Below are 16,144 nucleotides of genomic sequence, written 5' to 3'. Positions count from 1 at the left end.
TTAAAAATTATATTTCGGACCGTTCAATTCAAGTAGTATATTAAACGGGTTCAAATCTGATATTCATAAAATAAATGCTGGTGTGCCCCAGTGCTCCGTCTTGTCTCCGACGCTCTTCCTTTTTTTTATAAATGATCTACCAACGGCAGCGTTTGATAAGCTTATAAAATTCTGATCTTGACAGCATTGTTCAATGGGGAATCAAAAACCGTGTAGAATTTAATGCTTCGAAAACTCAATGCTGTCTACTGTCACAAAAGCGTAACCTTCCCCCAATGCCACTTTCCATGAGTAGTAGCATCGAGGAGACTGAGTGTTTAGGTTTTCTCCGACGATGCAAGAAGTTTTTTCCTTCTGATCTGGCTATAATTTACAAAGCTTTTATTCGTCCAAAACTTGAGAATAACTTTCATATTTGGGCTGGTGCTCCAATACCATACTTGAGTCTTCTGGATAGTTTAAAAAAAGAGCTCTAAAAATGATTGGAGATCGTTCTCTTACCGAGACATTTGCTTCTCTTGAACACCACCGCAAGGTGGTTTTTTGTTTTGTCGTTATTTTTATAAACAATGCTCTAGCGAAATAGCCAGTTTCATTCCTCCCCTTAAACAATTCAACCGTAATACCCGTACTGTTAGGAATGTCCATCAGTTTACCCTTGAGCAAACTTTTGGACGTACTGTTAAGTTCAGAGTTTCTTTCGTTAGCCACACTACAAGAATGTGGAATGCTTTACCAGGCTCAATATTTTCCACTCATTACAATGTGCAGACATTCAAAACTAACGTGCATCGGTTTCTCCTTTCTTATCCTATCCTCCTTTCCTGATTGCTCGCACTGTGTTCAATCACTATAAGGGCATTCATAACCCCTTTAGTGCGCGCACAATATAAAGGGGTTATCAGGAAAGAATAAGAAGGGAGATGACAATGAACATTGGTTTTAATTGTCTACACATTGTAATAAGTGGGAAATATTGAGCATTCCTGTCGTCCTTTATTGAAGCTAAAGAAAGAATCCCTGTACTTAACAGTACTTCCGAAATCGGGATCAAGCACTGATGGACACTCCTATCGGCACGGGTATTATGGTTGGATTCAAAATATCGACAAAATAATGATAGGCATGAAACCTTGCGGTGGTTTTCAAGAGCAGCAAATGTCTCGGCAAGAGAGCGATCTCCTATCATTTTAGAGCTCTCTTTTCAATTCTATCCAGAAGACTCAAGAACATCATTGGCCCTAATATATCTAATCTCTAAATATTGCTGAGACGTGTTCACTTTCTGCTCTCTATCTTTGAAGTGGTTGCGACCATAAAACAAAGTTAGTAAATAATGTCTATCCTTTAAATTTGGGTATAGATGTTAACACGATTTTAGCTATAGAAATAATGGAGATAATCATAAACTTAACTTAAACACGAGATCTTATGAGATTTATTGCAAATTGCTTCAAAAACTAAAAGAAGGTTGAGTCAAATTTAATTCGGTGCTGAAGAGCACTTTTTTATTCGAATAAAAAGTAATATATTATGGTGATATTTCATTTCACTAGAGGGCTGAGGGCAGGTCTTCAGCAAAACAAAAGCTTCAGTTGCCTTTCGTAAATAAAGACCACATACCACATACGTTTGCTTTCGAATTATAGAAGCAAAAGTGAAAGAGGTAAATGCAAATGTTGCCTTAAATAACATGGTGTCAGTTCTTTTAGCCAAATTTGAAAAAGAATCCAAAAGAATGTTCTGAAACAACTAAAAGCCCAAAGAAGCGACCAAAAGCAAGAACAGCAGAATATTCTAGAGCGACTTGACGAACAGAGAAACCTTTAAGAAGGCAGGTTTGCGGACTTCGAAAAGAAAATCAAGTGTGTGAGTGCTCAAGGAAGAGAGAAGTGAATCCTTCAAGCATTGATGGTCAGTTTCCGTGTGGTCAATCTACAATACAAAATTTGAAGCAGCAGCGTTAACAAACGGCTGGGACGATCACGAAAAATACATTGCTCTTACGCTTGCGTTAAGAGGATCTGCTGTTGAACTGCTACAAACCATCCCAGGAGAGAAGAGTGGTGACTTCACAGTTCTGGTAAACGCAATCAAACAGCGGGTTGGGAATAGTCACATGGCAGAAGTCTTCTGAGTTCAGCTAAACAATAGGACACAGAAAAGATGTGAAACTCTGCAGCAGCTTAAGTCAGACATCGAGCGATTGGTTCACCTAGCAAGTCCAAAGATGCTCTTGGCAAAAGGCTACTGTGGAAAGGAGTCACCGAGGAAGAGAAGTGGGTACTGTCCAACGAACCAGAGCCGATCCCATTTATGGCTGGAGCAACGACGAGTTGAGGAAGTCTCAACAAGCGAGATTGGGATAGACACATTCCACTGTTTTTGATGGCGTATAGAAGTGCAAGACATAGCTCAACTGGCCATACACAGTCTGAGATTATGGTGGAAAGGAACATCAGACTGCCGAGCGAAATGAAATTTGGATGTCCAACGTCGGAGCCGCAAGCCGAGGATGACATTAGAAAAAGACTCCTTCAGATCCACCGCAATACCAGGTTTAAAATAAAGATGTTCAGTGACCGAATGAAGACACGCTATATATCATAGCGACAACAACAGAGTTCCAAGCAGGAGATCAGGAACTGGAATCGGGACTGGGAAGGTCCATATACAGTCATTACCAAAATCAACGATGTCGTTTACCGGATACAAAAGGGAGTCACTCTTTGTCTCTTTTACTCTAATATCGTGTTATAGTAGAATAAGTACGTAGCAACCATTTTATTTGTAGGAGTAAACACTTATGTAGAATATTTAGAATAAGGGCAACATCTAGTGACTAAAGGAGAACTAGCTGCGTTAATCATCGAGAAACATCAAGTGATTAAAAGCAGAACTCACTTCGCGAACATTTCGCGCCTACAAGAACCTAGTAGTTTCTCGAACCAATTTGAGGTAGATAAATAGGCGCTCGGAAGCGAACATTATTGGTTGTGAACTGCGGTAAAGTAAAGACTGTGTTTGAAAAGTTATAATTGAAGGTGTTCAATAAATTAGTTTGGAGCAATTTAAATAGAGTTAAATTGTGTTTTATGTACAAGTGTGAATAAATTATAACTGTCGGACCAAGCTGAATATTACAATACAATGTTCCATGTTAGGTTAGGATAGGTTAAAGTGGCTGTTGGTTGGGAAGTCCAACACACTTAGACCAAAGTATGGTCCGTGGTGATACCACATGGCTCAGTTGATCAGCTTAACTCGTCGAACCAATTGGAGCTTCGAATGAAGCGTAGGAGACAAATAATGTCAGAATTTTTTAGATCGCTGGTATGGTTGAAGTAGTAGTCTCCAAGGTGGATTCTACGTCTTTGTGATAAGGCAGGGCATGTGCACAGAAGATGAGATATTGTCTCCTCCTCCTCCTCGTCCATGCAAATCCTACAAAAATCATTTGCAGGGGCTCCAAATCGAATAGCACGCCTTCCTATTAAGCGGTGCCCAGTCAGGACACCTATAACGTAGCTAATGTGCAATCTACTCAGAGAGATTAATTGGTTTGAGCGCTTGGCGCTGTTCCATGTTTCAACGCAAACATTTTAAACTAGGATTGCATCACCAATTGAAGTGTAAGGCACTAAATTCAACTCTTTATAAGTACATTTGCAAATGAAAGTAGAATAAACTTTGAAAATGTCATGAATTCATAACTTTTTTGATTTTCAATATTATTTAAGTGCAGTTGCTCAATCGTCATCTAATATTTAACCAAAGTAACATTTCAAACTCGTTAGTTTTAAGAACCTAAATTTCGGCGGGTAAAAGGATTTTAAATATTTCTTTATTTAACCCATCAAAGCTAAAACACTGTATAAATGTTGTACAACTATCCCTCACAAATTTCACATTATATTATTTTTGACTGGTAAATCTGTCTTACTTTTTCGAAATTAAATTATTTACCAACACCTTACAAAGCTTAATTTTAAGTAAACTTTCGAACTCTTCCAAACAACAAAATACAAAGGTCATGTTCAAAAAACGTCATAAAACACAAACGTCAAATCAGCAAATGTCAGGAGCCAAGATTTGGATTTGCTATTTGCATCATTTCGCAAAATCTTAAGTAAAGCCAAAGTTTGAAGCTAAAAAAATTGAATTTTATCAAATCACATTATAATTAATTTCCGATTAAATGGTGAGAAAAAGTTAAACACATAAAATGTTTAAAGTATTTTGTAAAAATCCATGTTGTCAGTTCCGCAAATTATTCTAAAATCGCGAAATTATTTTATTTACGCATAAACGAATTATATAAGTAGAACGAAAAATCGAAAAAAGAAAGACGAGATGTATCAGGTGCATAAAAAAAGAATGAGTTTGCATGAAATAAATGTTTTGAAGTTCAATATTGTTTGAGAACACCTTGGAATGAATCACCATGACAATGATCTTGGTACAGAGTCAACAATTAACACAATAAAACAAAACTCTAAATTCGCAGGTCTAAGTAATGCTGCAGACACCAAGGACGTTTACATTTGTATGGGAAACTGAGCAAATGAGGAAGCTTACAAAGTCTCAACGAACCCTTTGTAGTAATAGAGGATGACCTAGAGTGGGAACTAAACTTCGTTAACATAAATCTAATACTTTATAAGTCTGATGTCCTGAGAACAGCCTCAAAATAAAAGAATAACACACAAAAAACACAAATAACGAAAGAAATTAACTCGACCAACCTAAATATAAATAACTACCACAAGTAAAAATGGGCAGCAATACTTACATTAAGACCATCGAATGGGACATGATGGACAAGAAGAAGTTCTTCCCGCTGTCCATGCTGAGTTCCTTCTCAGTACGTTGCTGTCTCTTCCCGCTGACAGTGATCAAAACTCAACTTCAAGTGCAGCACCGGAGTGACCTGTACAAGGGCATGATCGATTGCGCTTTCAAAATATACAAATCCGAAGGTGTTCCAGGTTTGTACCGAGGTTTCTGGATATCCTCGGTTCAGATTGTTTCAGGAGTTTTCTACATAAGTACATACGAGGGTGTGAGACATATACTCAACGATTTCGGTGCTGGACACCGAATGAAGTCTCTTATAGGAGGCGGATGCGCCTCATTGGTCGGCCAGACCATCATAGTCCCATTCGATGTGATATCCCAACACGCTATGGTGCTGGGCATGGGAAAGTCCCACATGAATCCTTTAGGAATTAATACTGGACCCAACAGGAGTAGGCTTAATATTTCATTAGACATTGCCAAAGAGATTGTCCGAAGAGATGGATTCAAAGGTTTCTATCGAGGTTATACAGCCAGTCTGATGGCCTATGTGCCGAATTCGGCACTATGGTGGGTGTTTTATCACATGTACCAAGGTAAATCACATACAACCTTATAATTTAGTTCTTCATTAAAATTCGATTTTTTATTTATTAGAGGAATTATGTCGAGTTTGCCCACCGTACGTGTCGCATCTCTTAATTCAATGTGTAGCCGGTAGCTTGGGAGGTTTTACTACAACTGTTATTACAAATCCATTGGATATAATTCGGGCGCGATTACAGGTAAGATAACTTCTGATGTTTTGCATAATTACTATCAACTAAGCATGGCTTGAGGTTTTAATCGCCTCTTTGAAAATTGACGGAATAACTGATCCGACAGCTAATCTTTAAGGTCTGTTCTAGAATTGACGGTATTCCGAATAACATCTTTTTATTGGTTTGGTTTTGTTCACTTTTTGTTGCTATTAGAAGCTTCGAAGTAAGCACATTCTTATCTATATTTCCTTTTTTATTTAACTTTGTCTGAATCACTTTATATTTATTGTTATAAAAAAAAATTGCAGAAAATTGAAAGTGAAAGTAGTTCTTATCTATTAAATAATATCAAAATGCTGATAATGGTCAGCCCTAAGCAGGACAACATATCATAAAAAAAAATTACTATTATTCAGATTCTACCACAGCCTATCGTAAATTTAACCCAACGTTTTTGTTTAAGAACAGACGCGACGGCAGTTGGAAGAGCATTACGATTAATATGAAACATATAACTTGATACAGTTCATATTTCAGTCATGCACACATTTAAAACAATAGATTTTATTTAAAGATGTTAATAGCTAGATATTGACCCAGTAGCCCTAACAGAAATTTATACGATTAAGAAATGAATGAAAACCAGATTCATAATAATCATCATCAATCATAATCATCACATCTTCATCAAACACGTTGATAACGATTGTGTACCTAAAACCCTAAAAACGTTTCTCGAAACTCTTATAATAAAGAAAACGAACATTGAAAATAGAAAATGGAATTGCATCGCAATAAGGCATAGCATAATATCAGCTCTGCGTCCACATCATTCATGTCTTCAATACTAAGCATCCTTGCCTTACTTCTATACAGAAAGCTTTTTGCCACACGTGACCAGATTCCAGCGAAGCAATCTGCATCTACTTCCACAGGAAAAGAAACACGTATTCAAAAGCTGAAAAAACTACCTTGTGCTAAATAGAAGGGGAATTTAAAAAAATTTAGTTTTTGAGAATGTGAATGCGTGTTCCGAAGAAATGTTACAGCCAAAACCATATGTCACTCTTTGGTTGGCATCAAAGTTTATAGGCATTTACTATGCTCCAAAATAGAAAGGGTACGTGCACTCAATAACAACAGACTTATTTAGTGCAAAAAACTAAAATCATTCCTCTCCGTTCATAAACTCTTCACCGTCCGACTTTTATACACTTTACACTGCATTGTACTATGTTGGCAGTTTGTGTTGCAAATTTGACCAAAAATGCGTAGTGGTAGCATTTGACCAGCCTCTTTATATAAAAAGTAAAGAAATCGTTACCACAACTTCCTTTGATCCCGTCTATTAAAATGCGTAATCAAATTGGGTGGGTTTCACCTGTTAATGCCTTATATTGTTCGAATAGGTTTTCTGATCAGTGAAAGTGGGCTGCTAGAGTTAATGAGTACTGTATACGCCCCGGTTTCTGTTGAAAAAATGCTGCAAGGAAAAGTATGCGCTAGAGCTGTTCGTGATTTAATACTAATACAGACATCTTTAGCTAATGTAATAATGGAACAAGCCGACATAAGCCAACATGAATTAGAGGAAATCCAAAATCTCATCAAAAATTTTCTTGATAAGTCTCCTTCGTTATGTGCACTTAAACAAACCCCTCATTTGATCCAATAGTGAGAAACTACAAAACAAATCTTAACAAACTCAAATCTAATGGACCAACAGCAAGATTATGGATTCCGTTGTTTAGTATAATTACATTGCTTAAAGATTTTATTCACGCTTAGCGGTCTGGCGATTGAAATGTCCATTTTAAATGTGTGCAAAATATGATTCCATATTTCCATGTCGCCGAACACTTTTCGTACGCCAAATCACGTCACCTGTATTCGCAGGACATGATAAAACTGCCTTCTGTGATAACCCCAGATGAATTTAAAAACTTTGCGCAAGAGGGTTACTTTACTATGAGAAGAACTGATCCATTTTGGACAGGGGTGTGGTCAGACCAGACAATTGAACAAACTGTAATGCTTGGAATGAAGAGTATGGGTGCCTTGACACGAGGGCATAGAATCACTGATATGTACTTAGCTAGGGCTGACTGCTACTCATGAAATTTGCTCATCACTCGAAGAATTCAAATGAAGATTTTGGGGAGGCACGTAAAATTAAAGATAATACAGACCTTGCAAAGCTGTCAAATTGGTTTTAAAGTCATCCTCCATTTCCAGTTACAAATTTAATTATGTTAATAGCGAGTGGCATCGTTGAAGATGATAAAGTAACTTGCAAAGCTTATTCTCTAGGCATGCAGGCCATATAGTGGGCCAACGAATTTCAGAAGTAAGAAAGGACATACAAATTGAAAACTACACTTTTTTGTGGACAGTTACAGACAGGAAAAAATACATACCACATTTTTTTAGGAAATTTAATAAGCTTTAATTTTGTAGAAGATTATTTTTTGATACGACAAATAGTTTTCAAGATAAACCCGAAAAACCGAAAAAACCGTATGTTTCTCTTAACTGCCGCTAGAGTTACTTTCTAAACTATAGAGATACGAAAAAATACATAAAAGCTTATTTAATAAAATTTAATGATCTTTGATTTTGTGGAACAACATTTTTTGATACGACAAATAGTTTTCAAGATAAACGTGGAAAACTGAAACAAACTCCATGTTTATCTTAACTGCCGCTCGAGCTCACATCAGATTCTTGGGGACTTTTTTTTTGGTCATCACCAGACATCTCTTAGTAAGAGTGCCAAGTTTCAAAACTGTTGGATTTTTTTTGAGATGAAGGTAATTTTTTCGTTCATTAACTGGACTATGGCAGCTAATGAAATAACAAAACAAAAAACAAGCCTCAATTGGTTGGTATCCCAAACAACAAATTTATTCCTCACTTAGAACACAAAGGTTCCTTGTTGATAACCTGTGAAGAAAAAGCTGACATTTTGCGGGATTGTTTGAAAAAAATCCGTTAGTAAATGAAACCAGCTCAGTTAACAGTCTAATAAGTGAGTTAATTAACTTTATTAACAGTAATGATAAACCTTTGCCAGTAGATGTTTTTGTCACAAACGATGATATTAAAGGGATAATACATGGTATGTGGAAACATGAAGCGCCAGAAGTAGATACTTTGAAAAATTCCTACTTTAAGGAGCAACCAATAATTGGTGTATCTTTTATATGTTTTATTTTTAACGCTTGTCTAAAGATAAAATACTTTCCAAGCAAATGGAAAACTGTGAAAATCATACCATCCTCAAGGTATGAAAACCACCAAACATACTTAATAGTTATCGACCAATAAGCCTAATTAGTAGTTTTAGCAAAATACTAGACAAAATTATTAAAATTAAACTTCTTGATTTTCTTGAGTCTTCCAATGTTGTGTCAAACCAACAGTTTGGGTTCAGGCAAAATTACGAGTATAGTACGACACATCACGTTCATAGAATTTGCAAACATATTAAAGACAAAATGAATGCAAAAGAATCAACGGGCCTTGTCCTTCTGGATGTTAAAAAAGGCTTTTGATAGCATATGGTATGATGGTCTACTTTATAAACTAAAATTATTTTGTTGTATATATAATAAAACTTATACAAAGCTTCCTTAGAAACTGGCAATTTCAAGTTAATTTAAAAAGCAAACACTCTTCCGTTAAAAATATAACATCGGGGTTTCCTCAAGGGTCAGTATTAGGTCCATTATTATACATAACGTATATTGCTGATATTCTAGAAATATGGAACTTTGAAATAGCAATGTTTGCCGATGATACGACCATTTACAGTTCAAGTAAAATTGAGAATGAAATTGAAAATGACTTGCAAGTTGCAACCTGCTCTAAATAAAATCCATGATTATTTCATAACATGGAAAGTAGGTCTGAATGCTAAAAAAACATTGGCAATATTTTTTACCAGGAAAAGAAAAGCCTGTGCTTTACCACTTGATCAGCTAAAGATAAATAAATGTGATACCGCGTGGGTTGATTCTGTCAAATATCTTGGTGTAGATTAGATTTTTTTTTTAGATTAGATACATTTTTATTGCTTGTCTTAAATAATTTATATTGTTTTCAAAAATCAACAAAAGAATGGCATTCTGCCGTCTGCCTAGTTAACAAAACATAAATTGGAAACATATTTTTTATGAAATATCATTTATAAATAAATGAATTAGGTACATGTTTTAAAAAAAAATCTTTTTTGAATAGTTTACTATTGAAATTAAATATTATCTTCAGAAACTCTCATTAAAAATTCTCTCCCTTTAATTTAGAGCCAGTTTGCAGTACATATAAAGTTTTTTAACGTCGACTTCGTTGCACAATGATACAATTTCATTTTCGTTCAAAAAACCCGTTCCAAGAAAATTTCTCCTGATGTCTTTAATAATTGGACATTTACCCATGAAGTGAAATACATCTTCTCTGACTTGTAGATTACATAAGGAGCATAATATTGGTAAATCCTCCCTATGTGGAATGAAGTTAAGAGGTACGAGTTCACCACGCAGCTTTACCATCATCGAAATCTCCTTTACGCTGTATTCATCCCGGAAATAGTTCTTCGCTTCCAAATTGTGACTGTAAATTTCTCTGTGCAGAGACCCAGTTGCTTCATTAAGGCATTTTCCCCATAATATATCATCCACTTTTGCAATAAGGTGGTACAGTGATTCTTTCCATTGATTGAAATCAAAGTTATCTATGTTAAGGTCCGTGTCACTAGTTTAATCCATTCTGGGGGGTTATTATGAAAAACGATAATCGTTTTTAATACGGAGTATTTGTGAAATTGCGATGACGAGAAACGAGAATCGTAAAAAAAACGATACTCGTATTTTTATTTACGAGTGCCTTCAAGCACTCGTTCAGCTTTTGTTGGAAGCTGTCTATCAATCTTGTTCAATACATATTTAAACGCTTCCTTGTTTAGACGAAAAAGTTGCTTGAACCTTGAAAATATTTTAGGAATTTACTTAAATACAGCATGAACAAAAGGATTTTCATTTACTTACGTAGAACTTGAAAGGCTCATTAGGGCGGATGAATCTCTTAAGAGTGCCCTTATTACGCGTTTTTCTCCTTCGGATTCAGATTCATCTTCGCTTTCAAGAAAGTAATAGCAATAAAAAAACATTTTACCGAACCGAATGCAAATCAAATTTAAACTTAAAACTTTACCAACATTCACATTTTAACATTTGTAAATAGGTGTGAAGTTAGTTGCGTTTAAAAAAAATACCATTTTTCATTTTTGGGTGGCAAGTGGCAACATTTTCTTGATTCCATTTTCGTTTCTCATAATCGCTCTACGCCCTGCATACCATCCCGACCTCTCTCGAATAGTTTGAAGTGCCACTATCTTCGGTAACCGGTAATTATCCATATTCATGATTTTGAGCACATAATCAATCTGTATTCGAAGTGTTCGTACAAAGAGTGGCTGCAGTCCTGTTTCAAACATAACTATATAGTTCGGCGTATTTGTTGGCAGCCGGAAGGTCCTTTTAAGTTTGAAGCGTAACAATTTTTCCACATCTTCATATTGCTTCGCTCCCCACACTTGAGCTGCATAGAATAAAATTGATTATGCTACTGCCTTAAAAATAGTGTACTTACTGCTGTGTGCGATATTTTTGTTTGAGAAACACCTACTCCAAGATGCGCTGATGGCGGCTTTTGCACTTGTAAGCTTTTCTTTTAGATGCGTTTCCATATTTACATTTTTTGTCAAAATCACTCTAAGGTATTTGAATTTTTTGACCAACTCTATATTTTTAGCATGGTAGTTCCATTTTTCATTAAGGCAGTTTCTGCTTTCTCCGTTCTTGAAAATCATAATCTTGGACTTTTCCATGTTTACTATTATGTTCCTTATTTTAGAGTAGGGTGACATGGTCGACATTGCACCACCCATTTTTCAAACGGTCATAGTTTCCATAAATGTAATTATTTTTGTTAGATTTTTTAACATCATTTATATGGATTTGTTAGACAAATTCGTACATAGTTAATTTTTGCATTGTATGTTTATTCTTAAATCTAAAATTGATTATTCAGAAAAACTGAAATGGTGCATAGTGTACCATGGTAGGTACTAAATGAACCAGTCTTATGTCCACAATGCACCATGTAGGTACTCAATGCACCACCAACTAACATTTATAAATAAAACAAGCATTTCAAGTGATACTGAATTTTATTCAAATGGGAATACATTGTATCTTTAAGAATAAAAACAAAAATAGTTCATTTAACACTTATAAAATATATAAAAAATTAATAATAACAAAAAATGTAAATAAATTAAATATTTCTCTTCAAGAGATTTAAAAAAAAAAAACAGCCAAAAAATTCATTAATATCCGTTAAACGGATAATAGATTAACATATGTTTAGTTTGAAAACATATTCAGAAAATTTGTACAGTGATTGTTGTCCTGATACAGAAGGATCTTTAAGAATATATTTTATCTCCCCCTCATTGACTAGTGCAAAATCTGGGCCTTGTGGCATACAAAAAAGCTCATTAGCCTTTGATTTTAGTCTCAAAAATGAAATGAACCATTCGTTACTACTGTTTTTAGGTTCTAATATTTTTCCAATATAGCAAACTTTGGATTTTTTTGACTTATAAGTCACTAATACAAAATCATTTACAGAAGGAGATCGAATTAATGGACGTTCAATAGTCTTATAGTCTAAAATAACTGAATCATTTGTTAAAATATCATCTTCAGATAATTTAAAATTGTCCTCTGAGTCATCAAGTGGTAATGAGACATCAGTTTCGCTATCACTTTCCTTAAGTACTTTTCGTTTTACAATAATTGGATTTTTTGTCAGTTTTTTGATACTTTTTTTTTACAGCTATTTCATTTTTCTCGTGAGTGTCTATAGCAATAATGCTTCTACCAGCCAGCGGTGCGCTTCCTGGGCTTACGAGGACCAGCTTTCATTTGTGGTCTAAAATCAAATGGGCTTAAAAAAGGCAATCTTTGGCAGTGATGCCATAAAAAATACTTGCACAGTAGTCAATGTATTGTTTAAGTGATGTTTCCTGTTCCTCAGTAAAAATCATTAAATGCTGGTAATTTGGAGTCAAGCGGATGTCGGAAAGAGGATCCGAATTCATTGATTTTAAAAAATATCTTCGTACTGTGTGGTACGAAAGCTTGCATTCCTTTGCAGCCTTTCGAATCGACATTCCGGCATCGATATTCAAGAGACCTTGTTTCATCTCATCCCTTGTGTGGAATCCCTTCTTCCTATTCGAAACTGGCTTCCTTGGTATCTAAAACAAAATTAGAAAAATCTGAGTAAATTTTCTAGACAAGTGGGTGCAAAATGCACCATGGTGCATTTAATACCATGTTGTTGTGGTGCATAGTGCACTACCCCCTCACTTTATTTTGAAGTCAAAATAAATCGCTATCTACCCAATTATATTTGAATCTATATTATTTTACCAATGAATAAAACAATACAAATTATTTTTATCGATGTTTAGTAAAAAAAAATGGACCACAACTTAAATGAGAAAAAAAAACAGCTTACCTCAATTTTTTGTTTTGCACTTTTAATTTGAAAAAAGGCTTGTACACGTCCACACGTACCAACAACTAGCACCAGACTGAGAATAGATCCACTGACATTTTGGCGAAAGGCGCGTAAGATAATGTGAAGTTTACACTGATGTTACTGTCGGTATGTTAGATTTCGCCGTGGTGCATGGAGTACCACTGGTGCAATGTCGACCATGTCACCCTACTCAGAAATCCGGTTTTTCATAAGCTGTAGTGATTCTAATATCTTGGTGTATATTTAGACAAGACATTAACTTTTCGGGACCATATTACAAATATCCTTAAAACACACTTAGGCCAATTTAATGGTGTGATACTACATGAATCTTGAGGCTTCCTCCTAATCTCAATGAAACCAGTTTGAGGCCCTTACGAAACGTGAGAGGCTGATTATGCTGATATGATTTAGATCGTTTAGATTGTTAAAGAAGAATTTTCCTAGGTATTTCATGCGTTTTTGAGCTAGAGCAGGGCATGTACAAAGAAGGTGAAGAACTGTTTCCTCATCAGTCATTTAAGAATACGCCTAGCTGCGTAGCGTGCTTTTCTAGTAGACAGCGTCCGGTTATGACACCTATTATCGAGCTTATATGCGATCTGCTTAGGGATAGCGAGCACCTTGATCGCTTTAAATCTAGTGTTGGCCTACTGTTTTTTGTTACCTGACACGTGGTGATGTTGTTCCACCTGGTGTTTGCCTTCTTCTTCTTAGCGTCTTGCATTTGTAACAGTTTACAAGTAGCGATTGGTTTGTCAGCATTTGCCAAACGTTGTAGGATGGGCTGCAGTGCTGCACTGTACCGTTCCTGGCGAGTTCAACTGCCTTACAGTTCTTGGAATGTCCTTATGGCCCAGGGGTGCCAGCACGTACCTTGATACAATCGAGGATTGTCGATCGTCGATCAACTCGAAACAAATTATTTTTGACAGCACGTAATTTGAGACGAGTTCCATTGTGACTTTTACTTAAAAAAGTCATTGTGAACTATAAAATGAAATGTCAAATGAGTTTACTTTGAAATTATTTCATTCTACTTTTAATTTTAAGTCTTTTCCGAAATGTTTTTCTTTGATTCGGAGAGTGAAAGTGACGGCGATGAAGTGTCCTGTACTTAAATCAAAAGAAGATATTTGAGAGATAATAGCAACAAATTCGAATTGAGTAAAAATGAGCACCCAGTTCTCAATTAGAGATGATCGACAGTTATGGACTGTTATAGAGTTTGTAGAGACCGAGTCGAGAAACTTGACTATCTTAGAAAATACGGATTTCAGATGTTGATATCACGTTTTCTTTAAACCAGGACAAGACTTCTTTTATCGCCAAAGTTCCGCCTGGAACACGATACAATGGAAGACAGAAATACGAAATGGCCAATGTTGTTAGTCCACTGCGACGAAGCTTTGAGGCGAAAAGCAGAGCTTGCAGCTAGTTGTTTGCTAAATATATCAAGAGGTGTTAGGTAGAGTAAGGTGTCCAGTGCCGCAGATGGGGTCCTGTGAAGCGATCCGCAGAAGGGGTTCTGTGAAGCGATCCGATTATGCATAAACATAGGTTTGGAACTTAACCTAAAATATATTTAAACTTCATAGAATTGAAGCAGAGTGTAAATGCAAAAGATCTGTTTTATTTTATATAGGAAAAAAATCTGATAACACATAAAATATACATCAATAAATTAATAAAATACTTTTTTATTTAAGGTGCAACGGTTGGATTCAATGAAAGTCGCCTTCAAAGACCTCTGGGCCGAAGAAAGAATGAATGTATTCTTCAAAGGACTATCTGCTCGGTTGGTTCAATCGGCTGCCTTTTCATTTAGTATAATCCTAGGTTATGAAACAATCAAGCGAATAGCCATAGACGAACAGTACAAACACCTTATACGTTGGTAAAAAATCTCTTATCCACAAAAATTGTTTAACAAAAATAGAAAATCGTTGATTGTTCAACATTAACAATATTTTGAGCACAAACAAAAAAAGAAATAATTAAATAAACATCTAAATAATATTTATTTTGCATTTATGACAAAGAACAATAAAAGGAAACAAATTAACACAGTAATAGCCATCAATGGAAATTTAAAGAGATATTTATTCTATATAAGAAAAGAAGTCTTTCAATAACCAAAGAGATTTGAGCGCGCATCGCCTGATTAACGTCATCCACCGGTGAAAAATTATAAATTAAATAAATATTATTTAATAAATTTATGTATTTTATACAAACAAAAATATAAATGAATTCATAAACGGAAAACAATTTTCAAAAAAAAAAAAACAAATAAATTGAAATTAGGATTAAGTTTTTGTTTCAAAAAGAAAAACAATTTATATTATTTGCATTCCATACGAGATCTATCTTTTCTTGAAAAACAAAACATTTTAAAAGATTGTACAGATTACATGAAAATAACTTAAATAAAGTTCTTAATGCTTCGTTTATATTTGGCCTGTTAAACTTTTGTTGTAATGAATAAAAAAAAAAGTTTCTTTAATGTTCGTATAGCTCTTTGTCTTAATTAACTAATAGAAAAAAATTGAAGCTGTACAATCATAAAACAACAATAAATACTTTTCACAATGCTGTTCTTTAGTTTTTATTTTGTACTAAATTTCTTGTCATAAAATATAATTAAATAATTTAATTTAAATCCAAACAATAAAAGAAATAACTTTTTTTTACACAATTTATAGAAAAAGAAAACAGAAAACTTTGTTTAATGAGGTCATTGTAAATATTTTATTTTATTTATATTTATATTTAGTTAATCCTCCTCAGTTGCTCTTCAAACCTCATTGTTATTTATTATTTACAAAATAAGAATAGAGATTAAGTTTAAAATAAAATTTTAACTTTATTGGGTTATTGAATAACTTTTGTTGAGTTTATAAAGTTTTTAAATTTATATTACGAAAAATAAAAGTAAGAGTAAAACAGATGCATGTATGTTCGTACATATAAGT

At 34.7% G+C, this 16,144-nt stretch overlaps 1 protein-coding gene and 1 long non-coding RNA gene across 4 annotated transcripts; both read left to right on the top strand.

Annotated features, from left to right (window-relative positions):
* Nucleotides 1–4,052: 4,052 nt before the first annotated feature.
* On the top strand, nucleotides 4,053–15,892 carry LOC129943534 (solute carrier family 25 member 44). 3 transcript variants are annotated; one of them, XM_056053047.1, is made up of 4 exons: nucleotides 4,053–4,201; nucleotides 4,508–5,393; nucleotides 5,455–5,582; nucleotides 14,879–15,892. In XM_056053047.1, exons 2-4 carry the CDS (start codon nucleotides 4,775–4,777, stop codon nucleotides 15,068–15,070), a joined length of 939 nt encoding a protein of 312 aa, XP_055909022.1. In that variant the 5' UTR covers nucleotides 4,053–4,201; nucleotides 4,508–4,774; the 3' UTR covers nucleotides 15,071–15,892. The 3 variants fall into 3 exon arrangements, with proteins under 3 accessions (XP_055909022.1, XP_055909023.1, XP_055909021.1); XM_056053048.1 differs by having other exon boundaries at nucleotides 4,066–4,362; XM_056053046.1 differs by having other exon boundaries at nucleotides 4,066–5,393.
* LOC129943535 (uncharacterized) lies at nucleotides 11,555–13,036 on the top strand. Its single transcript, XR_008781263.1, has 2 exons — nucleotides 11,555–12,397; nucleotides 12,459–13,036. It is a non-coding gene; the product is annotated as an uncharacterized LOC129943535 (long non-coding RNA).
* Nucleotides 15,893–16,144: the final 252 nt, after the last annotated feature.

The sequence above is a fragment of the Eupeodes corollae genome, chromosome 1, assembly GCF_945859685.1.
Source record: "Eupeodes corollae chromosome 1, idEupCoro1.1, whole genome shotgun sequence".
NCBI lineage: Eukaryota > Metazoa > Arthropoda > Insecta > Diptera > Syrphidae > Eupeodes > Eupeodes corollae.
Note: the sequence above shows the minus strand (reverse complement) of the source record. Positions and strands in the feature narration are given on the sequence as shown.